The sequence below is a fragment of the Antechinus flavipes genome, chromosome 5, assembly GCF_016432865.1.
Source record: "Antechinus flavipes isolate AdamAnt ecotype Samford, QLD, Australia chromosome 5, AdamAnt_v2, whole genome shotgun sequence".
In the NCBI taxonomy this organism is placed as follows: domain Eukaryota; kingdom Metazoa; phylum Chordata; class Mammalia; order Dasyuromorphia; family Dasyuridae; genus Antechinus; species Antechinus flavipes.
This window is the reverse complement of record NC_067402.1, coordinates 50248179-50276094: the sequence shown is the minus strand read 5'-3', so window position 1 is coordinate 50276094 and position 27916 is coordinate 50248179. Positions and strand designations below refer to the sequence as shown.

General features: G+C 35.1%; 1 protein-coding gene across 15 annotated transcripts in view; it reads left to right on the top strand.

The window, feature by feature from the left end:
• Window positions 1-3536: 3536 nt before the first annotated feature.
• The window catches only part of ADAM22 (ADAM metallopeptidase domain 22), a 276790-nt gene continuing 252410 nt past the window's right edge, over window positions 3537-27916 (top strand). For 6 of the 15 annotated variants that reach the window (XM_051961416.1, XM_051961413.1, XM_051961411.1 and 3 more), the window contains exons 1-2: window positions 3538-4086; window positions 4644-4819. In XM_051961416.1, the coding sequence (XP_051817376.1) occupies window positions 3999-4086; window positions 4644-4819 (264 nt within the window). In that variant the 5' untranslated portion in view covers window positions 3538-3998. Of the gene's footprint in view, window positions 4087-4108; window positions 4820-27916 lie in introns of those variants that run through there. The other 9 variants (XM_051961404.1, XM_051961402.1, XM_051961417.1 and 6 more) reach the window with 5 other exon arrangements.

The following is a 27916-nucleotide window of genomic DNA, read 5'->3' as shown; positions in this document are numbered from 1 at the left end:
TAAAGTAAAAATAAAGTATGCTTCAATATATATTCAGACACAATCAGTTCTTTCTCTGGGTATGAATAGCATTTTTCACCAAAAGTCCTTCAGAGCTGTCTTGGATAACATTATATTGTTGAGAATAGCTAAGTCATTCACAGCTGATCGTCATAGTGTTTTTCCCTCAACATTAGGGTCTTTTACAATGAGTCTTATACATCCAAATCTTGCAAGACAATTGGCTTCCACAATATTTCTCTACATGTTTCTCCTCTCCATTCACACAACCAACACTCTGGTTCAGGTTCTCATTCTTCTTACCTGGGCTATTGACATAACTTCATATTAACTCTCCCCCTCCCCCAAATACACACGCAATAAATTACAGAGAATCTCTATTACTTTTCTAATTAAATGTGTCATTCAAAGACCTTTACAAGCTGGCCTCTTCCTATATTTCCAGTCTTATTACATATCACTATTCTCCACTTTCTCTATGATTCAGATATACTGGCCTAGTTGCCATTTTTCCCATCTGGCACTCCATCTCCCCATCTCCATGTTTTTGGACTGGCTTTGCCCCATGCATAGAATTTACTCCTTTTTCAATTTCTTTCTTAATGTCCCTGGTCTCCTTCAAGACAATTCAAATGTCATGGTTCTATAGGCAGCCTTTCCCAGTTCCACCAGCTATTGGAGCTTTGCCTTTTAAGGTTATTTTCTATCTAATCTGAATATAGCTTGTATGTTCATGTTGTCTACCTATTAGAAAAGAAACTCTTTGAAACACAAGATTCTTTTTTACTTTTTGTATTGCCAGGGTTTAGCACAGTTTCAGGCATATAGTAAGCATTAAAAAAAAAAAATGCATATCAATTGATTCTGAAGAGTGATAAAAGACCTTCTCTACTTGGAAGAACCTTGGACTAAAGCTCCTGGAAACAATTTGGATCCTGATTGGTGAATTTCACCTTAGTTTGTCTGGATCTAGGCAAGTATTCCCCACCCTTCCAGCTCCTTTTTATGTATTATCTTTCTTCATTAGAATGTAACCTCCTTGGGGACATCAATCTACTTGCTTGATACATAGTGAGTGCTTAATAAATGCCCTATATCTCTATCATCTATTCATCTATTTCTCTATCTACCATCTATCATCTTACTTGCAGGGAAATATAAGAGTTTATACTTCTATATACAAGCCTTCAGAATGATGTCTACTGAAGATGGAAAGTCAAAAATCAAGAGAAGAACAATGGAAAACAGGCCAATTTTCCTCAAAATTTGTGTTATAGAAATGTAGAAAATATAAATCATAAATTTTTAGCATTGTTGTACAACCAGGAAACATTTATGTGACTTTTCAACCAGATTTAAGATTGTGTGCCATTCAATACTAACTAAAATTATTTAGAAATACAATTTTGTAACATTTATGTTGATTGAATGTTTATTTGAAAACTCATGAAGACCTGTGCATTTTTCCATTTTCATTTCTAGAAATTTGAAAACACCTCTTCCACTTAGCAATTTATATATGTGTATATTCTTTTTTTTTTTACAAAGTAATGCAGAAATATTTCTATGTAAATATCCCAAAAGGAAATATTTTAATATCTGCCCTTGTAATTGAATATACAAACAAAGACAGAGTAAAATGTTTTGGATTAAATAACCATCAATATGTTGGCAATCATTAGCTCTGTTTCCTTTTTAATCTAACTCAGACAGATGTGCTTAGCCAAGGGACAGCAATTGAGATGGTGTTGTATAACAAAAATTATGGACAAGAGATTCTCATGAAGTTAAAGAGGCAAATAGATTAAAGTGACTCCCTCTAAATTTGGGGTAACAGACATGAGGTTCATAATAGCAATTTTAGCCTCTTAGCTTTCTTTTTAAAATTTAATTTAATTTTTGTTACATTTTAAATTCAGAATTGTCTCCCTCCTTCCTTTCTTTTCTCCTCCACATTAGAGAAGGCCCCCCATTTGACATTTATGTAAATGTCAAAACTGTATCATTTGTATTTCTATTTTGTGTGTGTGTGTGTGTGTGTGTATGTATGTGTAAAATGGTACTATGCATACTTTTATTTATCAGTTCTTTCTCTGGAGATGGAAAGTATCTTCCTTTACAGGTCCTTTGTAGTTGATTTGAGTATCTCTAATATTCAGAATAACTTAGTTGTTCTCAGTTGTTGTTATTGTATACAATGTTCCCTTGATTTTGCTCATTGAACTCTTCATCAAATATTCTTTAAAAAGAAATCATCTCATCAACAAACAAGCATTTATTCATACATTTAATTAAAGTATTTCATCACTTAATAGTAAATAAATTAATTAACTACTTAAAGGGACCAGATAGATCAACTGATTTAAAAATTTACTTGGTCTTTCTAGGTAGTCTTTTATTTGGGTCCTCCTATTAAATATCTCCTACGTACTGGGCATTTGAGATACTAAGATAAAAGCAAAATGGCCCTTGACTTCAAGCAGCTCATTTTCTCTCAGAAGAGACAGCAAACAGATATATAAAAAGATACAAAATTATATATCTTAACAAAAGTGTTTTTAAACTATCCTTCCAAGCTTTGACATTGTAATTTTAACAAGTATGCCATCTATGGTATTTAAATTATTAATAGAACTCTTAGGGGGCACAATAGATCATTCTATAGTACTCCAACAAGAGAATTCTCTCTGGGCTGGCTTGAATCTTTTCCTTAATATTATTTGAGTGAGATTGGTCAGTCAACAACCAAAGTGTACTATATCACCTAACTAGTATTTCATCATCTCCTTCTTAAGAAAATAGAAACATCCTGAAATGATTCATTGTTATAAAGATATAAAGTTACTATGTTTATAGTAGCTTACTGGTCTACCAGCCTAAGAGCTCTGATAAAAAAAGGAAAATAGGATTAATAAATTTACTGACAAACAAAAATCAACAAGCATTAAGCAAACATTCTGTACAATGTATTATGCCAGGTGTGACAAGATAGAGAAAGATAAATAAGGCATATCCCTGGCCTTAAGGAGCTTCAAGTCTAGGGAAGAAGGGATGATTGGTGAAGGTAAACATACATATAGTTTATAAATATAATGCATGAGAACTTTTTTTTTAATGTTTCCATTCCTTAGTGTGCACAAATGACCTTTCAAAACTCTGCTCTAGAACTTTGCCAGAGATCCCCATAAAGCTTATTGGCCTATAGTTTTGCAGTATCCACTTTTTTTTTCCCTTTTTGGAAAATCAAGCCATTCGCTATTTCTAATCAATACTGTCCAGAACTGTCTGTAAACTTTTTGGCAGAAAAAATCTTTTAGCGCTTTCTTTGTCAGTGATGCCGGTGAATTCTGCTTCCTGGGTCAGGATGGTTTTCTCTGGGCAATTTTCTCAGTCCCTCTGCAATTACGCCTGCTGTAGCTCTGCCAGTGGCTGCCACAGAAGAGAACGGATGAACTGAACTCAGAACTACATTTCCCAGCTTACTCTCCTCCCGTGTCTCCCCCTCTAGAGCCGAGGTGGGCGATTCCACAGGGCACTCTCTCACTCTCCCTTCTGAGCCGTCCTAACCAGGACGAGGCTCAGCCAGGAGAAGGGGTAGGAGGCGCTTGCATTCACTTGGGCTCCAGCAAAACCTGCCCAATGCAGCAGACGTTGCTGCTATCCGCCGGCGGACTACGCTACAGCACAATGCAGCACTGAGACGGCCGTAGAGGCTGCAGCCGCAGCCAGCCCTAGGAGGTGCCGCAGCAGCCCTGGGCTCGGCCGTCTTCGGCAGGCAGGCAGGCAGTGCCCGGTGCTTCGGGCTTGGGCGGAAGGCAGGAGAAGGCGAGGAAAGAGAGAGCGCCCGCTTGCCAGCCGCGGAGAGGAGAGGGCAGAAGAGGAGGGAGGAAAGAGGAGAGGGAGCTCCCGTCCGGGGCTGGATGCCCGCGTCTCCACCATGAGCATCTCTCCCTGAGCATCATCCCTGGCCGGGGCAGACTGAAGGGCAAAGGAGAGCCATGCGGGCTGCGGAGGCTGTGGCTCTGCTCCCCTGGCTGCTGCTGGGCATCTCGGGCATCTTCCCGCTGGCTCTGTGCAGGCTGCCAGGTAAGTTCCCCATCGTTCATGACTGCGGGATAGAGGGAGCTCCGCGACGCACGCAGGCCACTTGCTCCCTGACAGATTGCAGGGATGCGCTGGAAAGAGGGAATCCCATTCCCCGGATGTCTGGGAGCAATTGTTTTTATGCGGGTGTTGAGGAGTAGAACCAAAAGAGACTGGGTGCGTGCGCGTTTGTGTGGTCGTGTTGTGCGGGAGCCTCCGGAGGAGGTTTTTTCTTTTTCTTTTTTTCTTTCTGCAACCTGGGAAAAATGAAGGGGGGATGCCCTGCCTTGGGCCCCGAGCCTGAAAGCCCTTCCTGGGGTGCGCGGGACCAGGGCTCGGGGCCCCCGGGAGGTTTGGGGGAATACGGGGAGTCCCATTCTCTTGGGTCAGGATCTCTACTCAGAGGGGGACTTTTTGGGGTTGTTTGTTTGCAAGGCTGGGGACTGCATCGTGGGAGGGCACGATGAGTAGTTGGGCGACCTTTGCGTTCGGGGTGATGATTTCCGTCTCCTTTCCTCTTCCCCGCTCCCCTCGCCCCCTCCACTTCTACCACTCCGGAGGAGACGCCTTGTTGACGGAGCTGGAGAGAAGAAACGAAAACCGTTTTCTGGAGCAAGAGAACATCGTGCCCCTCCGACTCATCTACCGCTCGGGAGGCGAGGACCAAACTCGCCATGACGTGCTCACCACTCGGATCCGGGGCGCCCCGGCTGTCGGCGGCCCCGGCGGCGGGCAGGTGAGCGGAGGGCTCCCCGCGGAGGTGTGCGTTGTGGCGGAGGGGCGGGGGAGAGGCGGCTCTCGTGGGTTTCTCCGACGCCCCTTGCCAGCTGCCTGGGAGCTACCACCCCGATCAGGTTTCTGTTGCCCGGGAGACAAGGTGCCTTCCCTAACACTGGCGGCCTCCATCCATCCAAATGCTAGTCATGTCGGATGCTCGCTGCAGAACGGGTGGCCGGGCGGGCAGGCAGGGCTTGGCTCATCTCAAGTTTAAGTTCCTGCAGGATGCCCCCAAGCTTGGGCAGTGACTCGGCCAGAGCAGAAAAGGACAGATCGCTACGTTATTCCTAGGTGTGTGTGTGTGTGTGTGTGTGTGTGTGTGTGTGTGTGTGTGAGAGAGAGAGAGAGAGAGAGAGAAAGAGAGAGAGAGAGAGAGAGAGATAAGAGACAAGAGATAGAGGCAGAGAGACAGGGAGAAAGAGGGAGGGAACAGGAGAGAGAGGAAGAGGGAGAGAGAGAATAAATATATTCATATTGATGAGTAAGAACAATGTTGTAATGGGACAGAACTATGGTGAGTTTTTACTCAAGAAGAGAAGACTGTATCTTAGTAACCCTTTCTGTAATAATCAAAAGCAAATTGGATTAAAGAAGAGGAAAAAGGCAAAACAAAACAACCATCCTTTTCTATCTCCTGTTAGATTTACAGCTTTATCTGATTTGCGCATACTAAGGAGGATGCCCATCCTCCAACTTCCTAAAAAGGTATAGTGTTTGTTAAGAAAAGATTTTTAGGTGCAGTCATCCCAAGACATGTTGATTTGGAAATATTTTGATGTTTCAGTTTTTAATTAGTGTTCTATACTTCCATTAATATTAAAAAGCTATAGTTTACTTGGAAATTTATTTGGAGTTGTGAGCTAAATATTATAAATATTAATAATGATGTAAATATTTGATATGTTTATTAAAATTGCACTGACAATTGGAAATGCAGAAGATCCTCCTTTATCTGATGCTGTCTTTGAAATTAAAATAGGCCTGAATGAAGCAAAAAGATTTTTTTCTTATATAAGAAAGTCCATCAATAGATACTTCATCAAGAATAGTACTTTTGAAACTTTTTTGTATATTTGATGGTCACAGGACCTTTTCTAGAGACTTATGGTTAAAGTGATTGTTTACATGGAGAAAATACTCTGTTTGCTTTCATGAAATTAGCATTTGTTTTCACACAGTTTAATTCTTTTAAAAATTAGTAAGATATCTTTGTCCAGACATATGATTTTACTAATGTAGAAAATCCAAGTGAAGAAACTTCCTCTATCAAGCAGATGGTCACTGGTCTGTGACTTATAGTTTGAGAGAGATTCCAGGACCCCTAAGAGATTAAGTATTTATTCAGGATCACACAATATGCCAGACATCAGAGGGCTTTGAACTCAGGCCTTCCTGACTTAGAGACCAGTTCTTCATCTACTTCTGATTCTCTATGTACTTTTCTAGGTAGGCTCTTATGTATTCTAAAGAATCGCAGTAATAAACATTTTTTTTTCAATTAATGGTGTCTTTATAAATTAACTGGTATTGTCTGCATGAACTAACTATAATTAGGGGTAGTACTATTTGTCCCAAAATATTATTTTTCCTGGTTGGATTGATATCCATGGCTGAAAGAAAGCCACTTCCTTACGCTTTAGACGGTTTCATTTTAATCATTAATAGGAATATCCTTAAAGCAGTCAACTTTAGGTAACTTTTAAAAAATGTAACATAAAACCTTTCTGGCATAGGAAGGGACTCTGAGACAATAAGTTGAAGAGAAAGTGTAAACCTGAATGAATAGAGGGAAATTTCTCCTTTGGGACTTCCTATTATCATTGAAAACACATTTTCAAGTCCCCTTTCTATTTTGGTAGAGGAAGGAAGTTTTCTTCTATGTAATATGGAGTTGGGACTATTGAATCTCTGAGAATCCCTTCCAGTTTTAATTTTCAGGAACTCATTTCTCCCCTACCCAGTTCTTTCTTTCTAAAAGCTATGTTAGAACAGCGCTTCTCAATCTTTTGAAGTTCATAGATTCATAAATTGTTAGAACTAGAAAGACTTTAGAGATCATTACTTACCGCCACACTATTGTAGAGGTTTATTCTTTCTTAAATTAAAATAAAAGTATATATTTATAAAGGGGACATGGAAAATACTATCCATTTGGAAATGCTTTACAAATATTTAAATTCTATAAAAGTGTGAGGTATTGTTAGAAATTCAAAAGCATATATTCATGTGCTTTTATTTTAATGAGAATTATGTTTAACTTACATTATTAATTCAGAAAAGTATATGTATAGTTATTTTTATTTTATACTATATATGTATATAGTTATTTTTATACTATAGGTATATATATGTATATATATCTGTATCAACAAATCTCTTTCTTGATATCTGTATTCATACTTAGCTACTAGCTAGTTGTTTTTTAACTCTAGAATTCAGTGATATTTTCCAAACTGTTCTCAAATCTCATACTATAATAGATTCCTTAGACTGCCTTTCTTGACTTCTTTCCTTAGTCAAATATTATCTTCCCCCAACTCACTGAGTATCACTGACCAACAAAATGGTCAGCCTTTGTTACATAAATATTCCAAATTAGAAACAAAAGTGTAGACAATGTTTCCTATAAATGTGTCTATTATAAGAAGCGACTCAATGGATTACTAGGAAAATTCTTTCATGTCATCAGTGGTATATTTGAAGATGCTTGAAAATCATTAACATAGAAAATTTAAACATATACATTTAACATATAAATTTAAAGAATCTTTAAACATAGAAGATTTTAAAATTTTTGTTGTTGTTGTTGTTGTTGTTGTTGTTGTTGTTGTTTTTTGGTGATTTTTGTCTTTATCTCACTGATATTTCCTGGTAACTATCTTTGCCTTTTATATGAGCTCACATTAACCATTGAAACTAGTTTTGAAAGCTGTAATCAGAGGATTAATCTCTAAATACAGGAGATATAAAGAAAAAAAATGAAAACAGCCCCTGTTCTCAAGAAACTTACATTCTAATGGAGAAGACAGGCTGTTCACAAAATGCTTTGTACACAATCCATACAGACTCAAGACAAATTAAAAATGCCTTCTAATCTTAGGCAATTCTTTCTTGGAAAAATTATTTCTTCTATTTTATTGTTGGCATTGTTTATTTGAAAACAGTTTACCAGTTCATTAAAACTATGTGCTGCTTATGGTATGCCCATGATATGGCATTTTAAAAATAATTTGAATTATATATTTTTGTGGTAAGAATATAGTTATAATTTTTGTCTGCCTTGTACATAATGCTTACAAGCCTATATAAGTTTTTACCAATTTTTTCTATTTAAAAATGAAATTTGTAACCCTGAATCCCTTTCTCTAAGTCCATATGATTAATGTAATAATCATAGATCGCAAAAATGAATAATTTTAATTGAAAATAAGAACTAAAGCTAATTGTACTTAATTCCACTAAAAATTCCTGTAAATATTATTAAATCAATATAGTTACTGAGACTTATAGAAATATACTTACTATATAATGAAAATACTCCACTAACTTTTTCAGAATACCATTTCATATATTGATGATATTATTTGAGTGGGCTGAATGGTGCCCAACTTGTCTGAAAGAATTTAACAAACCTTCAAAAGTGTTGGACACTATAGTATTTGGTATGCTTAAACAGAATGGAGGGCTGATAAAGGTAGGGCTAATGCAGCATAAACTATGACAGGAATTATAAAGTCTAAAAAGACTTCTGATGTAGTCTTTTGGGTGAATTGGATTTATGTTCAAAGACCAGTCTCAATAATTCATTATCTGGAGCAGGTATGTTCTCTGACTTAAACAAACTATTTCCTCTCACTCCATCCTCCCACTCACTCCCTCTCACTTCATCCCCTTGACTGTACTCTAACCCCATCTCCTGACCTCCATCCCTCAGTCATAGCAACTCAAAATACAATCTACTAAATTACAGAGGAGTCTTAATCTGTGTTAGATGAAAGACAACTCACACTAAGGAAACTAAAAAGAACTCTATCTCCTTTGGTTAGCATTCCTTCAATTAATTATTCAGTCAATAAACATTTAGTAAGCACTTACTATGTGCTTCAGAAAGTTTTAGTTTAAACATTATTTCAACTGGCATAAACAACTCCTGTTACCACAGTTCATTCTTCCAATGATGATCAATAACTATTCAATTAACAATTTTCTCAGAGTTGTCTGGCAGGTAATGAGGGATTAAGCTACTTTTCTAGGGCCACACAGTCAGTATATGTCAGGGCAATTTGAACCAGTTTTTTTTTTTTTTTTAATTCCTTCTCAATTGGAAGGATCAGGTCCATTATTGAGACATTAGCAGTATGTTATTTCTGAATGTCGCAAAAAGTTTCCAGGAACTCATTACTACTCATTAATTATGCATTCAAAGCAACCGTATGATTTCATTTTTATCTCCAAAATGTGATGAATACAGCTGTATTTCTTCTTTTAAAAAAAATAGAAAGTTTTGCAGAAATGTGATTATTTGGGCAAAATTCAGATTTTGTTTTGTGGTAATAGGCCATACTATATGGAGTTTCTTAAATTCACAATTGTACAGACTCAGACCATCTCAAGAATGTTTATTAGTCTATACATAGAAATTTTAAAATGGCCCAAGGCCTTGTTTGTGATGTTCATAGCAAACACACTTGACTGAGGAAAATCTTGATGCTTTTAAGAAATTTACATTATGGCAAAACACCAGTATCTCCAGATCGAGGTCGCAGACCTTTTCTATGCTTTTGAAACATGTTTGTCCACAAAACCTGAAGACTTTTAGCTCTTTAAAACCACATTTAAAACAAGGCAGTTTGAAACATTAGGAGTTTTCCTTTCACCTGGCCTGAAATAACTTGTGCTGAGTGCATTTCCATTTCTTGTACACTTTCAATTCAGTTCAACAAACAGTTCAGCTGAAAGTACTGGTCAAGTATGTATTTGTGGGCTGGGAACATGTAAACATTTCATATTGGATCTTAGAGATAACCGTTTGACCCTTGGAAAAATAAAACTAGACTGTCAAATTATTACAATTTTTTTATCTTACTGTGCTCTTTTACTTCATATTTTCTGCCATTCTCTTTTCCCTTCTCCAATCAAGCATGAGAGCCTTATTAGTTATGTGACTCTGGACAAGTCATGTAACTCCTTCCTGACTCAAGGAAAATAATAGCAACTACCCCTTAGGTTGTTATGAGGATTAAATAAGATGATAATTAAAAAGTACTCAGCACAGCGCTTGAGATTTAGTAAGCACTTAATAAATGTTAATTTTCCTCATTTATCATCATAATCATGATTATGATCATGGTCATCATTATCATATCATATTAATCATATAGTATTAAAAGTTAGATTCTTTATAATACTTGTTCATTTTCCTTTGATACAATGTACAAACATAACATTCATTCTTAAAAACATTTTTTGTCTGCCCTTCATTTTCTTCAGAATTTTATTTTTTGTTTCTTTTGTTTTTCTTTGCTTTCAAATGGGATCTTCTCTTGTCAGAAACCATTGTTTTCTGTAGATAACCTATTTGTATTTTTACTCTCCTTTTGGATGAAAGGTGATGCTTCTTTCAAAAAGATAAGATAGTTCCAAGACCATGAATTGAAGAAAACATTCTCCTCTTTACTTTAGATAATTAGTATTGACTGGAAAGAAAATCCAGACACAGGAGATGTGCACCATTTTTATGACTCTTTCTTACATGCATAGCTAAGTAAGAATGAGCCATACTCAAAAACTATTCTGCTTAAATTTGGGAACTCTGAGTCAGCTTGACAGTGAATTGACTGTAGGACTGCTTCCCTTGCATAAACAGAGCTCCCAGGAGTTTTTGCTTTGGTTAAGTATTTTGTAGGAGTAATGTAATCATCTTTTTTTAAAATGTGAATTTGTTTTTTAAAAAAAGTAGCTGAATATTAACAAAGTGATGGAACCGATCAAAACTTTATATGCTGCTGGAGAAGGAAGATGGACAGCAAGACTACTTTTCAATTGTTTCCTGAAATATATAATTTGTGAATTTACAAAAGTAAAATTCACAAGTACACATTTTCCCTACATCCTTTTTCTTTGCTGATGGATCCCATTTTTTAATTATTCTCTTGAGATTCTTACATTCCTTATCTATCTAGGAATTAGGCATGGTATTTAGTGATTTTATAATGCACAAAGACTATAAGGTTAACATAACCCTACAAATTACACTTGAGAAACTTCAGGAGTTTAAAGACTCACAAAGAACAACCATGAATTTATCTGCCTTCATCTGTGTCTAAGGGCTGGCATATTCTTTGTGTCCTCTTTTTATGTCCACAGTATTTGTCAGATGGGAAGAATTTTTTTTCTTATAGAATCTTATATCTTGAGATGTTTCAGAGTAGGAGTCAGCAATATTGCTGCTTATGAGTGATGCTCAGGGGCCTAAGTAATACTTTTTGATACTTCAGCAGGTAGAAGAATTGAAGGGGAAAATGTACCAGGGAGAAAGGGAGGAGCCAATATGGCAGAGAGAAGACAGGAAGTTGCCTGAGCTCACCTATTTTTCATGGAAATAATGTTAAATCAGGTCTCTAAAAGAATTCTAGAATGACAAAAGCTACTAAAAAAAAAAAAAAGACAGAGTAAAGCAGTTTTCCAGTTCAAAATAACTTAAAAGAATTTCAGCAAAGGTCTGTCTCACTTGGGTAAAAGGGAAATGGGGAAGCCAGTGGAAAGCTTTTAGCTTTAGCACAGATCAGCACCTAATGCCTAGGGTTCTCGCTCAGCAGCCCAGTGGTACAGAAGGCCAGGTGTGAGGCCTCCAGCCCCAAATTTCTGCAAACTGCTAACATGGGAATGCAGGGCAACTGGCCAGGACATCCCAGCACAGTGGACAAGCTGCCAGCTTTGGAGTCAAGGAAAGGCAGTGTGACCAGACACCTAGTTTTTATTGTAAGAAGCTTGGGACAGTCCCCTGCCCCTCTTATAACCCAGGAGCAGAGCTCAATTTTTTTTAAAAAAAGAGCAAAAACTAAAAACAGAGTCCTACCAATAGAACTTATTAGGGTGACAGGGAAGATCAAAACACAAACTCGGACAAAATGCCTATATGCAAAACTTCAAAGAGGAATATGAATTGGTCTCAATCCCAAACAGTTCTCTTGGGAGAACTTAAAAAGGATTTTAAAAAATCAAGTAAGAGAGGTAGAATAACGATTTGAAAAAGAAGTTAGACTTATATAAGAATTATGAGAAAAGAGTCAACACCCTGGAAAAGAAAGCACAAAAATTTGTGGGAGAAAACAACTCTTTAAAAAAATAGAGTTGGTCATATGAGGGGGAAAAATCTACTGAAGAAAATAACTTTAAAAGTAGAATTGACCAAATGGAAAAGGAGATACAAAAGCTGAATGATGAAAGTAATTCCTTAAAAATTAGAATTGGGCAAGTAAAAACTAATGAATCTATGAGACACCAAAATCAATCAAATAAAATTAAAAGAAGAAAATGTAAAATACTCATTGAAAAAACTTATTTGAAAAAATAGATCATGCAGAGACAATTTAAAAAGTATTGGACTACTTGAAAACTATAATAATAAAAAAGAGGATGGATAGCAACTTTCAAGAAATTATAAAGAAAAATTTCCCTAATATCCTAGAGTCAAGGATAAACTAGTCATTGAAAGAATCTACTGATCACCTCCTTAAAGAGATCCTCAAATGAAAACTATAAGAAATATTGTAGGCAAATTTCAGAATTATCAGATCAAGGAGAAAATGCTGCAAACAGTAAAAAAAAAAAAAAACCCTCCAAAACAATTCAAATATCAAGAAGCTACAGTCAAGATTACACAGGATTTAACAGCTTCTTCATTGAAGCATCATATGACTTGGAACAGAATATTCTGGAAGGCAAAACAGCTTGGATTATATTCAAGAATCCAACTACCCAGCCAAATTGAGCATAATCTTCCAGAGTAAAAGTGAAATAGGGGATTTTCAAACTTTCCTAAAGAAAAAACCAGAGCTGAACAGAAAATTTGATCTTTAAGTACAAGATTCAAAAGCATTAAAAGGTAACAAGAAAGAAAAATCCAGGGCATTCAAAAAGGTTAAACTGTCCCTATATAGGAAGATGATACTTGTAACTCTTAAGAACTGTATCTCTATTAGGGCAATTAGAAGGAAAAAGTGTATGGTTTGACTGATGTGATGATTTTAAAAAAATAAATAAATAAGGGAGAAGAGAAAAAGGAAAGCAGAATGGAGTAAATTACATCAGATGAAGAGCCATGAAAAACCTATTACATAAAGAGAAAGAAAAGTGGGTTGACATTGTTTGAACCTTATTATCAGATTTAGTTCAAAGCGGGAGTAACATATTCAGATGGTTAAAGATATCTATTTTACTCTATTGGAAAGTAAGAGAAAAGGGGAAAAGAAAGGTGGACTGATAGAAGAGAGGGAAGATTGAGAGAGGCAATGGTCAGAAACAAAATGTAGGTGAGGAGGGACAGGGTAAAAGGAGAAAGAAAGAGAAAAGTATAAACAAAGTAAAAATAGGATGGAGGAAAATACTGTTAATAATCATAACTGTAAATGTGAATGGGATGAACTCTCTCATAAAACTGAAGTGGATATCAGAGTTTATTAAAAATCAGAATCCTACAATATATTGTTTACAGGAAACACATTTGAAGCAAAGAGACACACATAGAGTAAAAATGAAAAGATAGAACAGAATATATTATATATATATATATACCAAATAGTATAGCATTCAAATTCCTTTTTTTAAATAACTTTTTTATTTTTCCAACTACATGCAAAGATAGTTTTCAGAATTCACCTTTGCAAAACATTGTGTTCCAAATTTTTCTTCCTTCTTCCCCCAACTCCCTCCCAAAGACATCAAGCAATCTGATATGAGTTAAACATACTCAATTCTAAACATATTTCCATAATCATCATGTTCTCAAGAAAAATCAAATCAAAAGGTGAAAAGAAAAAAATGAGAAAGAAAAACAAATAAACAAACAAACAAATAACAAAAGGTGAAAATACTATGCTTTAATTCACATTCAAGCTAACATAGTTCTCTCTCTCTGGATGCGGATGGCTCTTTCCACCACAAATCTTTTGGAATTACTTTGAATCACCTTATTGTTAAAAAGATCCATGTTCATCATGATAGATCATTATATAATTTTGTTGTTGCTGTGTATAAAGTTATCTTGGTTCCATTCACTTCACTTAGCATCATTTTATGTAAGACTTTTCAGGCTTTTCTGAAATCAGCCTGCTTGTCATTTCTTATAGAACAATAATATTCCACTATATTCATATGCCATAACTTAACCATTTTCCAATTGATGGGCATTCATTCAGTTTCCAATTCTTTGCCACTATGAGAAGGGTTACTATGGATATTTTTGCACATGTGGGTTCTTTTCCCCTTTTTATGATCTCTTTGGAATAGAGACCCAGTAGAAACACTACTGGATCAAAGGGTATAGCATCCGAATTCTTAGAGCAGAAGTTAAGTCAGTTAAAGAAAGAAATAGATAGCAAAACTATATTAGTGGAAAACTAGATAATTATAACTACAAATAGACAAAAAATTAAGGAAATGAATTGAATTTTAGAAAAGTTAGACCTTTGGGGAAAAAATGAATAAGAGAGGTAGAAACATACCTTTTTCTCAGCAGTACATTGCCTCCACACAAAATCTGACCATTTATTAGAGCATAAAAGCCTCAAGATCAAATTCAGAAAGGCAGACATATTCAGTCATTTCAGATCATGATAAAATAGAAATTACTTGTAATAAAGTCATGAAAAGGTAGATAAAATTATTTGAAAACTGATCTAAACCTACAGAAAAATTGGGTCAAATAACTATTCATAGAAACAATGATTGTCAGAGACAATTGATAATGAGACAACATACCAAAATTTATGGCAGGCAGACAAAGAAGTATTAAAGGGAAATATTATATCTCTAAATGCTTACCTTAATGAAATAGAGAAAGAGCAGATCAATGAATTGGGCATGCAACTAAAAAAGCGAGAAAAAAGAACAAGTTAAAAATTCTTAATTAAACACCAAATTAGAAATTCTGAAAAAAAGGAGAGATTAATCATATTCAAAGTAAGAAATCTGTTGAACTAGTAAATAAAACTAAGAGCTTATTTCTGAGGGGAAAAAACAATAATAATGTAAATAAACCTTTGGTTAATCCAAATTAAAAAAAGAAGAAAAAATACAAATTACCAATATCAAAAATTAAAAGGGTGAATTCACCACCAAAGAAATGGAAATTAAAGCAAGAATTAGGAGCTATTGAACCCAACTATATGCAATAAATCAGACAATCTAAGTGAAATGGATGAATATTTGCAAAAATATAAATTGCCCACATTAACAGAAAAGGAAATAAACTATTTTAGTTGCCTCATTTTTGAAAAAGTAACTGAACAACCCATCAGTGATTTCCATAAGAAAAAATCTTCCATAAGAAGAAATCCATAAGAAAAAGATGGATTTATAAGTGAATTCTATCAAATCTTTAACGAGCAATTAATTCCAAAATTATATAAACTATTTGGGAAAATGACAGAGGTGTTCTACCAAATCCCTTTTATGACACAAATATGGTGGTGATACCTAAATCAGGAAGAGCCAAACCAGAGAAAGAAAATTATAAACCAATTTGCCTAATGCATATTGATGCAAAATTTTTATTTTAAATTTTAATTTTTTTAGAATGTACATAGATGCACATTTTAAAAATATATTTTGATACAAAAAATTTAAATAAAATATTATCAAAGAGATTATAGCAACTTATCACCAGGATAATATACTATGGCCAAGGTAGACTTTACACCAGTAATGTAGGGTCAATATCTACGACCATATCAGTAACAAAATGAACAGAAATCATGATTATCTTAATAGATGCAAAAAAAAAAGCTTTTGACAAAATACAACACCAATTCTTATGAAAAACACTAGAGAGCATAGGAGTAATTGGATCTTTCCTTAAAATAAAAAATAATATCTACCTAAAATCATCAGCAAACATTATTTGGTGTGGGTATGGGGATGAGAATAAGCTAGAATCATTCCCAATAAGATCAGGAATGAAACAAAGGTGTCCATTATCACCAGTATTATTCAATAGTGTACTAGAAGTGTTGGCCTTAGGAATAAAAGAAGAAAAGAAATTGAAGGAATTAGAGTGAAGAAACAAAACTATCACTCTTTGCAGATGTTATGATGGCATATTTAGAGAATCCTAGAGATCAACTAAAAAAACTACTTGAAAAAATTAACAACTTTAGCAAAGTTGCAGGATATAAAATAAATCCATATAATTCATCAGCATTTCTATATATTGCCAATAAAGTTCAGCATCAAGAGATAGAAAGAGAAATTCCACCAAAATAACTAGAAAATACTTGAGAATCTACTCACCAAAACAAGTCAGGAACTTGTTTTAGAATTACAAAACTACAAATAAAGTGAGATCTAAGCAATTGGAAAAATATAAATTGCTCATGGGTAGGCAGAGCTAATATAATAAAAATCAATTCTATTGCCATACCAGTAAAACTACTAAAAGATTATTTTATAGAATTAGGGAAAATAATAATAAAAGTTATTTGGAAGAAAAAAAGTAAAAAATATCAATGAAAAAATGCAAAGGAATGTGATCTGGACATAACAATTCTAAAATTATATAATAAAGTGGCAATCATCAAAACTATTTGGTATTGGCTAAGAAATAGAGTGGTGGATCATTAGAGTAGGAATTAGGTCAACACACTGTAGTAAATGACTCTACTGTTTGAATCTACTGTTTGAAAAACCCAAAGACTCCAGTTTCTGTCCAGTTTGACAAAAATTTGGAAAAACTGGAAAATAATATGGCAGAAAGTAAATCTATTTTTAAAAATATTTTATTTTATTTTATAATAACTTTATATTGACAGAATCCATGCCAGGGTAATTTTTTTTACAGCATTATCCCTTGCACTCGCTTCTGTTCCGATTTTTCCCCTCCCTCCCTCCACCCCTTCCCCTAGATGGCAAGCTGTCCTAAATATGTTAGATGTGTTGCAGTATATCCTAGATACAATATATGTTTGCAGAACCAAACAGTTCTCTTGTTGCACAGAGAGAATTGGATTCAGAAGGTAAAAATAACCCAGGAAGAAAAACAAAAATGCAAATAGTTCACATTCATTTCCCAGTGTTCTTTCTTTGGATGTAGCTGCTTCTGTCCATCATTTATCAATTGAAACTCAGTTAGGTCTCTTTGTCAAAGAGATCCACTTCCATCAGAATACATCCTCATACAATATCGTTGTCGAAGTATATAACTCTCCTGGTTCTGCTCATTTCACTTAGCATCAGTTCATGTAAGTCTCTCCAAGCCTCTCTGTATTCATCCTGCTGGTCATTTCTTACAGAACGATAATATTCCATAACATTCATATACCACAATTTACCCAGCCATTCTCCAATTGATGGGCATCCATTCAATTTCCAGTTTCTAGCCACTACAAAGAGGGCTGCCACAAACATTTTGGCACATACAGGTCCCTTTCCCTTCTTTAGTATCTCTTTGGAGTATAAGCCCAGTAGTAGCACTGCTGGATCAAAGGGTATGCACAATTTGATAATTTTTGGGGCATAATTCCAGATTGCTCTCCAGAATGGTTGGATTCGTTCACAACTCCACCAACAATGCATCAGTGTCCCAGTTTTCCCGCATCCCCTCCAACATTCATCATTATTTTTTCCTGTCATCTTAGCCAATCTGACAGGTGTATAGTGGTATCTCAGAGTTGTCTTAATTTGCATTTCTCTGATCAATAGTGATTCGGAACACTCATATGAGTGGTAATAGTTTCAATTTCATCATCTGAAAATTGTCTGTTCATATCCTTTGACCATTTATCAATTGGAGAATGGCTTGATTTCTTATAAATTTGAGTCAGTTCTCTATATATTTTGGAAATGAGGCCTTTATCAGAACCTTTAGCTGTGAAGATGTTTTCCCAGTTTGGTGCTTCCCTTCTAATCTTGTTTGCATTAGTTTTGTTTGTACAAAGGCTTTTTAATTTGATATAATCAAAATTTTCTATTTTGTGATCAGTAATGGTCTCTATTTCGTCTTTGGTCACAAATTTCTTTCTCCTCCACAAATCTGAGAGATAAACTATCCTATGTTCCTCTAATTTATTTATAATTTCGTTCTTTATGCCTAGGTCATGGACCCGTTTTGATCTTATCTTGGTATATGGTGTTAAATGTGGGTCCATGCCTAATTTGGCAGAAAGTAAATCTAGACCAACATCTCACACCATATATCATATAAGGCCAAAATGAGGATTGAGACATAAAGGGTGATAACTCTGAGCAAATTAGGAGAGCAAAAAATGGAATCGCTTACCTGTCAGATCTATGGAAAACTATGCCCAAAGAAAAATCAAACTATGCATATACCCCTTTATCCAGCAATACTTCTATTAGGTGTATATCCCAAAGAAATCACTAAAAAGAGGGGACTGGAACTATGTGTACAAAATTATTTATAGCAGCTCTTTATGTGGTGGCAAAGAATTTGAAATTAAGGGAATGCCTATCTCTTGGGCAATGACTGGACAAGTTGTGGTATATGACTATAATGGAATACTAGTCTATTTTGCTGTAAGAAATGATAAGCAGGTAGATTTCAGAAACTGAAAAAAAACCCACCTAAAACATGAACTGATGCTGAGTGAAGTAAGCAGAACCAGGAAAACATTGTATATAATAACATTGTGTAATGATCAGCTGTGATTGACTTGGGTCTTCTCAACACTACAATAATACAGGACAATTCCAAAAGATTCATGATGGAAAATGCTATCCACATCTAGAGAAAGAGCCATAGAATCTGAATATAGATCAAAGCATACTATTTTTAATTTGGGGGAATTTGCCTTTTTATTTTTTTGTTCCCCCCCCTTTTGCTGTTTCTTCTTTCATAACGTGTCTAATGGAAATATCTTTATATGATTGCATATGTATAACCTATAAAATGAATATTGAAATCTCTTTTCTTGTAATTGGAAACAATAAAATATCGATGGGGAGAAGAACTTGGGAAGGAAAAAAGGAAGTGAAGAAAAAAATGAATTAAGTTAAAGAAGTGAGGTAGGGAAGAATGAATGAAGGGATAAAAGAGGGAAGAGAGAGATTGAGAAGGAAAGAAAAGAAAAGAATAAGGAAAAATATGCAGAGGTTTAAGGTTTGCTAGTGCTTTACATATGTTATCTCATTTGAAAGAGGGAAGGAAACAAAGAAGGAAGAGCAAAAAGGGAGAAAGGAAAAATTAGTATGATAGGGAATAATATGGTTAGCATCTTACTCAGGATCACCAACACCATAGAATGTCGCTATCTCTTTTATAGAAATTGGCTGTATATTGACACTTTAGAAGAACTTTCTTAGGTTTTGTGATAGAGTAAAGATTTATGGGATATAGCAGATATTATTTATTTTGACATTTTTGTCAATTTTTGTGAATTTTATAAGAATGATCAGACTAAGAAGAGAGGGGAAATCATATGAAAATATGTTATTGTTTATTTTCCAGTTGGATGCTTAGACTGATTATTTATAATCCTTTCTGTATAAACAAATGATTTCTTTTATTTATTTCTATTATTATTACATTTTTATTTATTATTATTTTATTATTTTTAAAGTAGCAGATTAGCTGACACTGCTGCTGTTTAGAAGTCCATGGGCAAAATTTAAAAAGTTGATGAGTTGTGCCCTATATCTGCCCAAGGAAAGGAAACCCCATAGAATTCTGACCAATTAAATGAAAGTGAACTTTTAAATGCTTCTTGCTTCATGCAGTTTTGATCCAAACCTCAGATTTCATTACTGTATGGTCCCTATTGTGGTAAGTGGATCATGGAGGACTCCACTCTTCGAGAGGTGCCCAGATTTTGAAAGGTTCAATATCCTTATCAGTGAGCACATAACCAAGTATGTCAGACTTGGACAGTTAGGACTAGAATTCAAATCTTCTTGATTCTGAGTCTAGCTTATTGTCCATTATTCTGTGCTGACAATAATTCTTACTCTCTAAAAGATTTTTAAGACTTTTGTCTTCCTACTTTTATAATTTAATTTTCTTTTGAAATAGAAATCAATTTTCTGAATTGTAATATCTAGGTAGATTATATACATGGTATGTATTTTGAGTTTGGAATGAAATTTAAAGATCCTCTGCCCTCATCTAGAAATACTGATTCTACCTAAAAGTAAGGAAAATAAAAAAAAAATTTTGAAATTAAAATATTTCTTGCATTAGATGAATAGATTTCAGAGTATATATATATATAAATTAACAAGAAGAAACTCAAAAACCTTCTTTTATTTTTTAATCACTCTAATTTGCCAAAAGCTGATACTTCTCAGCAGTGCTTATCATTCATTGACATTTTTTTTCCCTTACAAAAGAAGATAACAGTCTCCAGCAAGTATGGGAAGTCAATAATGCTTTCCAATGGAGGAGAGTGGAGTGCTCATATTTCTCTAATAGACTTCAGTTTTCCAACTGAGTCAGTGGAATACTCAGCTGATTCTTCACCAAGGTTGACCTCCTTTATCAGACACTTGAAATTAAAAAAAAAATTTAGCATAATTCTGTCTCTCAAGCTTGCCAACTTAACTATAATCTTCATTTCAAAAAGTGAGGTCAGGATGATGTCAAGACATACTTCCATCTCTCTTGGAGGCAGCTTAAGCAATCCTCTTAGCTCTTTCTCTGTTCTTGGAGAAGCAGAGCGGTTAAAGAACAACACTGATAATGCTGCTACTAGGAGAGACTAGCTCCAGTAATTCAAGAAACTCTGATTTTACTGTGTGATTTCTCCTACCATCAATGAAGATCAAAATAATCCTTCTTCTAGTGGATTAGCCTCATGTGTTTCTGTGGTTGGAAAAAAAGAGCAAAATTAAATAAACAAAAAAAACCCAATCATTACCTTTTGGTTAGCCTCCAGTGATAAGGGTTTTAGAACTCAGCTAGGCTAGACATAAACTTGGTCTTCTGCTGTAGATCCATAGAGTCTTTCCTACCAACTAAGATCTATCAGCTCACATTTTGTACTGATATATGGCTTTTGAGAGACTAAAGCTACCTTCATACCAGTAGGAATGCAATGGGATTTTTATTGAGGGTTATGAAGAGCTTCATGAAATAATAGTTTGGTTCATCAGATCTACTTTCAAGTGTCTCAAGACACTTGAACATCCTGTTTAGCACCCTGATAAGGCATTTTATCTGTGGCAGAAGGGAGGCATGTGGAAACAATGATTGTAGTCAAGTCAGGAGGCTTGAATTGGGGTGATTCTTGCTTAGAGGCTAGTCAAAAGCAGATTAGCTGTATAGCAAGGCACATGACTAGTTTAGGAATAACTAAAAAATCAGCCAATATGTTATTACGGTGCAGTAGAAACAGCTGAATTTGGAGTCAGGGTACCTGATCATTGAAGTCATTTAACCTCCACAGACTTCAGTTTGCTCATCTATGAAATGAGGAGATTGGAACACATGACCTTCAATGTTCTTTCCTGTGCTATATCTATGGTCTTTTGATTTCTTTGATAGCTGCAGGCAAAGACAGTCCAGGACAATGGATAGCTCTTGGGAAGAGAAAGTGCTCTGACTTTGTAAACTTCTAAGCCTGAGGACTTTTTATCATCACATCCCCACGCTTATTATTTTAATCTAACTCTCTAGTCCTTAAAGGAATCTATTTATTGTTTTTTTTCTTTTTCTTTTTGCTGGGGAACATGATGTAGAGGAATTATCTTTATCTTCTTGAGAACTTTCAGTCATGATTAGTGCCATAGCTTCTGGATTAGTTGGCAAGCTCCAGTGGAGTATTTTCTAAAGGTTTGGCAGCCTATTTGAATGGGAAGAGGAGGAATAAAAGATATCAGATTTCGTCACCCTGGACAGTTTGTTCTTTTTAAAAAACATTTCAATTTGTACATAGTTGATGCTCTAAAAAGAAGTAACATAGTTTTTTTCCCCACAAGTCAAGTTATTACATTTATTAAGTACCCACTGTGAACCAGACATTGTGGCAAGCTTCAAGGATTCCAAGAAAAGAAAAAAGTTCCTTCCCTCAAGGAGGTCACAGTCTAAAGGTACTGATACCATGAAAACATCTTTTTTACAAATAAGATACCTACATGATACACTGAAGATAATCTCAGAGGGAAGGCACTGGCACTAAAGAATGAGCAGAAAAGGTTTCTTGCAGGTACAGAACTTGAGACTTGAAAGATGCCAGGGGACACAAGAGGTTAAGAAGAGGAAAGAAAGAGATGATCTTCCAAGTATGGAGGAGAGTCATTGAAAATGCCTGAACTCAGGAGATGGAGTATCATCTGACTGGAAAAGAAAGGAAGCAAGTATTATTGGATTACAGAGAATATTGGAGGGAAAGAAGACATAAGAAGCTGAAAAGATAATTAGGGGGCCAAGCTAAGAAAGATTTTAAAAGCCAGAGGATTTTATATTTGCTGATGACAATAGTAAGAAGCCATTGTAGTTTATTGAATGGGGAGGTTAGATTGTCAGGTAATGAGAAAATCACTCTGATAGTGAAATGGAGAGTGGCTTGGAGTAAGGAGAAATTTGAGGTAGAGAAACCAACCAGAAATGAGCAAGAGATTCTTAGTACATAGGGGGAAAAATAAACATTTATATAGCTTGAGGTATTATATTATCCCCATTTTATAGTTAAGAAAACTGAGACAAACATAGGGTCACACAGCTAGTAAGCTTTTGAGATTTAAACTCAAATCTATGTTTTAACCTAACTGCCTCAGATGAGTAACTGGAACATTTGTTTTAATATAGCAACTTAGGTTTTTGATTATGAGTTATTTTAATAAATGCCTTTCCAAAATAAATGACAATGCTGAATGTAGACAATCCAATACTTAGAAGGATGGAATAAAGTTGGTTTTTATTTTTTACCAAGATAAGCTAGTGCTCACTTTTCATACACACTATTCTGAATAAAATAGAGATCCAGTCCATATATAGAAAAAACTTTTAGTGACTCAGTGACCATGCCTTCAGTTTGTTCATCTGTGAACAGAAGAGCTTGGATTAAATGATCTTTGAGGTCCCTCTCAGTTCTAATTGCTGTAGTCCTATACGATTAGACTTCTAACGAAAGTGAAAAATTTGATTCAGGACTACAAAAATAATGCTTACATCTTGGGGCCTAGATAATTATATGATATAATAATAGCTAGCATTTACATAGCTCTTTAGGGTTTGAAGGTGTTTTTAACAATATTTTCCCCTCCCAACAATGCTGGCAGGTATGAGGCTTAAAGAGATTGTTTTGCTCAAAAGTTTTAGAAACTAAGGCAGGATTTTTAACTAAAGTCTTTCTGACTTAAGTCCAGAACTCTATATATCGTGTCACCTAGTTATCCCTAGATGTATAGCTATTTAGAAGCAGAATGGGCAGCTAGGTGACACATTGTACAGAGTCAGAAAAACCTACAGTGAAATCCAGCCACAGATACTTCTTAGCTGTGTGATCCTAGACAAGTCACTAATCTTGTTTACCTCAGTTTCTTTATCTATAAAGTGAGTGAGAGAAAGAAATGGTAATTACTTTGGAGTTTTTGTCAAGAATGGATCATGAAAACTTGGACATGACTGAAACAACTGGACAAGAACAGAAGTAAACTGGTATGCTAGATATGCTAACCTAACCTTGGAGTTAGGAGAACCTAGATTCAAGTTCAGGCTTTTTAACATCCACATCAACTGTGTGACATTGGGCACGTCACTAAGTGTCCAACTCAACTCTCTAAGACTATAAATTTCAGAAAATATGCTGATCTGCATTGGCAGAAAATCTTCCCACTGGAGAATTTACTGCATTAATGAAACACAGCTCAGTTTGTTTGTATGCATGTGCTTATATACATACATACATATACAGCTGGTCAATATATTGTTTGGAGCTTCATTTCTTAATAATTTTTACCAACGAATGAATGGATGAATGAAATATTTAGCAAGCTCTTTTATATACAAAGCACTGTGCCAAGCACTAAGGATACAAATGGGGAAAGAAAATTGGGGAAGTATGTGTGTAAGATTCATTCGTTCCAAAGTTAAACCAGTCTTAGATAGCAGAATGAGCCCAGCGGTAAGCCAAATCTAAGGACTTACAGAATAATTCAGGTCCTGAGGTCCTCAACTGTAGAAAAGTAGAAAAAATGTATTTGTTCTGAAATCCTATGAGAGCTCATCTAATTTAATCTCTAGGTTAAGTTTAGCATTATGTTCTTTCACTGTTAATGTTCTTTCATAGTTCATGTTCTCACATAGCTAATGAAGGAAGAATGCCATTAATTTAGAATCTATCATCTATTTCAATTTGAGAATATTTACTGTCCAGTGAATAAAACTTTCTAATGGTTATTTGACCAATCAATCATTTACAGTGTGACTTGATTCTTTAAATTTTTAAACAAAGCCTACAGTTTCTGCCCCTGCTCCTTTCCAGGATAATAGGATCCCCCTTGGCTTAATTTGAATTGCACAAAGAGAAACCAACCTGAAAAACGACTGCTAATAGAAAGTTGCAGTTTTACTAACTCATGTCTATGTTCCTGAACTTTGGCGTTGGCTTTTTCCTAGGTAATTCATTCTGCTATTTTCATCCCTTATTTATCTCCTTTTCTGCTTCCCCTGCTGCTTTATTCTCTTCATTTATCATATTCCTCTGAATGGAGTCGAATTGGATTTAAGTCTTTTTTCTCATGACACTCTGTTTGTTTGGCTATTATTTCCTCATTCTATTTCTGTCAGGTGTCCCTTTTTTCCTTAGCAACTAAAGTAAAAAAAAAAAAAAACCCAAACTTTTAAAAGGACATTTACATTCAGTGTTGGGAATTCTGCTAGTTGTTTACTGTTAGACTTGTTTCTTTGAAGAATCATGAAGTGGAATGTAGTCTTACAAATCAGTTTTCCTATCTAATACCCAACTTTAAAAGATGGGTTCTTAATTTGTTTTGTGTCATGGAACCCTTTGGCAATCTGGTGTAGATGAGAAGGAGAGAATAGCAACTAAACCAATGATTGGCACTATCCATACTTATATTCAAAGCTACCTTGCTTTCTATTCATCTCCTTAATGACTTTGACAGCTTTGGTCACAATAAGCTTACTCTCCTATCAAATCATTCAGTAGTTTCTCATAGCTTATGTTCACTGAACATTGCCATCTTTGTTAAGATTTGTCACAGAATTTTTTTCTTCTTCTGTTCTTTGTTTTTAATATTTTACTGATGCTCTTTTTCTTTCCTCCCCATTTTTATCACTATCTACTCATTCACCCTTCCCCTCAAAATCCTCCACTTATAAGATATAAGTTTAATCAGGCAAAATATACTGAAACATTGGCCATGACTAAAAATGGATACCTCATTCTGTATCTGTAGTCCATCATCTCTGCCATTTAGTCAGTGAACAAGATGTTTTAAGCATTCATAAAGTGCCAGGAACTGTGCTAGGAGTTGAAAGTACAAAGAAAGCCCAACATAGCCCATGTCCCCAAGGCAAGATCTGCTGTTTGTCCCTCTTCTGGAAGGGGACATGATTTCACAGCTGGTGTATTGACTTGCATGTGAATTGGCTTTAAGTGAGGCAGAGCAAAGTCATCATCAGCTGAGTCATTCAAATCCAGTGTCCGGACAAAAGTCGTTGACATCCAATATAGAAAGCCAGGCTCAAAGTCAAGAGCACTTGGGTTCAAGTTCTTTCTCTGAGACATACTGGGCATGTAATTAAAACTGGTCAAGTTATTAAATTTTCTTAATTAAGAAAATTAATTAATTCTTTTAAATTATTAAATTTCTCCATGCAACTCTGATATCATAAATTGCACATTAGGAGGGCTCTCTATTGGTAGATAGCGTTTCTTCCCTAGAAGAGATCATTTCTTTCATGTAAATTACAGACCAATTAAAATATTTTATTGACTCACACCTCCCCCCCAATTTAGTTTAAACAGAAAGGGAAGACTTTTTCTTAGGCTGCCCCTAAGAAGCTTACATTCTGTTTTTGTTTGTTTGGTTTAGAGAGAATTGAAGTTATAAGTTGTTGGAGAGAGGATTTGAACTCCAGTCCTTCTGACTTCAAGTACAGTGCTCTATTGCTCCATCTAGCTGCCCCTGTTTTTTTTTTTTTTTGTTTGTTTTGTTTTGTTTCTTTTAGAAGTTTACATTCTAATAGAGAAGTCCACATACCAAAAAACAAAAAACAAAACAAAAAAAAAAAACTGTACCTAGAAATTTAGGAAATTTAAAATCAAACAGTGGAAGGGCTCAATGAAAGCCTCTTGAAGAAGATGAAATTTGAGACAGATCTTGAAGGGAAGCAGGAATCAGAAATGAGGAAGGAGAACATTTTAGTTATGGTAAGCAGCAGTGGAAAGATGTGGAGTAGAAAGTGTCCTGTGGGAGGAACATCAAGAAGGGCAATGTTGCTGGATCTTAGAGTCTGTAGATAAATATACTGGAAAGGTTGGAAGAACCAAGTTGTGAAGTGCTTTAAAAAATATTTCATCTTTGATCCTAGAGAAATAGGGAGCCATTGAAGTTGATGTAGGGAGATGGGTTTTTTAGGAAATACCCTTTGGAACTAGCTCAGTGGAAGAAAATTTAAGGCTGAGTGACCAATTAGAAGGTGATGGCAATAGTTTATGTAAGAGATGAGAGGTGAGTGGATAGAAAGGAATGTGCACAAGAGATATTTTGAAGGTAAAAGCACGAAGACTTGGCAAAAGATTCTATAAGTGGGATGAGAGCAAAAAAGTAGATGAGAAGGTGTCAAGTAGAGATGTCAAGATATAGCTTCCATCATCAGTCTTCTGAAGTCATGATTAATCTATGTGTTGATCAGAGTTCTAAAGTCTTTCAAAATTGTTTTCTCTTAAATTAGGTTAATTTTCTATAAGTTCTTCTCTTACTATACCTGTATTTTTCCTATGACAGTTTTTTGAGAAAGTAACATATAGTCTAAATATGATTAAATTTGATCCCACCAACCCAGGAAGACTTTAAATATGAAGGCATTGATATATAATGTGACCATTGTCTGATAGAAATAAGGGACTTATAACAAATAGTCACTAGGTAATTTTCTTTGCTTATGGCAATTCACAAAGTCCGTAGTCAACAAAGTTAGAAGGGGTGCAATCTACAGTAGACAGTCTCTCTCTCTCTCTCTCTCTCTCTCTCTCTCTCTCTCTCTCTCTCTCTCTCTCTTTTTCTCTCTCTCTCTCTCCCCCTTTGAGGTAATTGAGTTAAGTGACTTGCCCAGGATCACACAGCTAGGAAGTGAGACCAGATATGAACTCAGGTCCTCCTGACTTCAGACAGTGTCTCTCTTACTGATGAATGTAAGTATCCCTGAAGTATTATAAAGTATGACTGACTCTACATACCATGTTTAATCAAAAGAATTATTATATTCTCCCCACACCTTTGCCTACTTTTGCAGTTTGGCACTGGTTAATATTTTCATTTATTTTTTCTATAATTAAACCCTCTATTGCTTTCCTGAATAATTTAATTATTCTATTAATTATTTTTTTCTTCAGTTAGTCACCATATATTGGCTTGATGATTTTATATCTAATTGTAATTACTTTCTGTTCTCTCCAACCAGAAGATAGTTATATTTTATGTGTAATGATTTCAGGGCAATGGAAAATCTCCATGTGCCTTCCCCAACCCACTGCTACCTTATGCTTCCCTTATTTACTGCCTGAATTATCTCTATTAGGGTTTCATCCCTTTAGCTAGTTTTGATCTTCATCAAACTGCACATGCCCCTGAGAGGCACATAACGTTAAACTATTATTAATCATATATACTTTAGGTGGTTAAAGAGTCTGAAAAC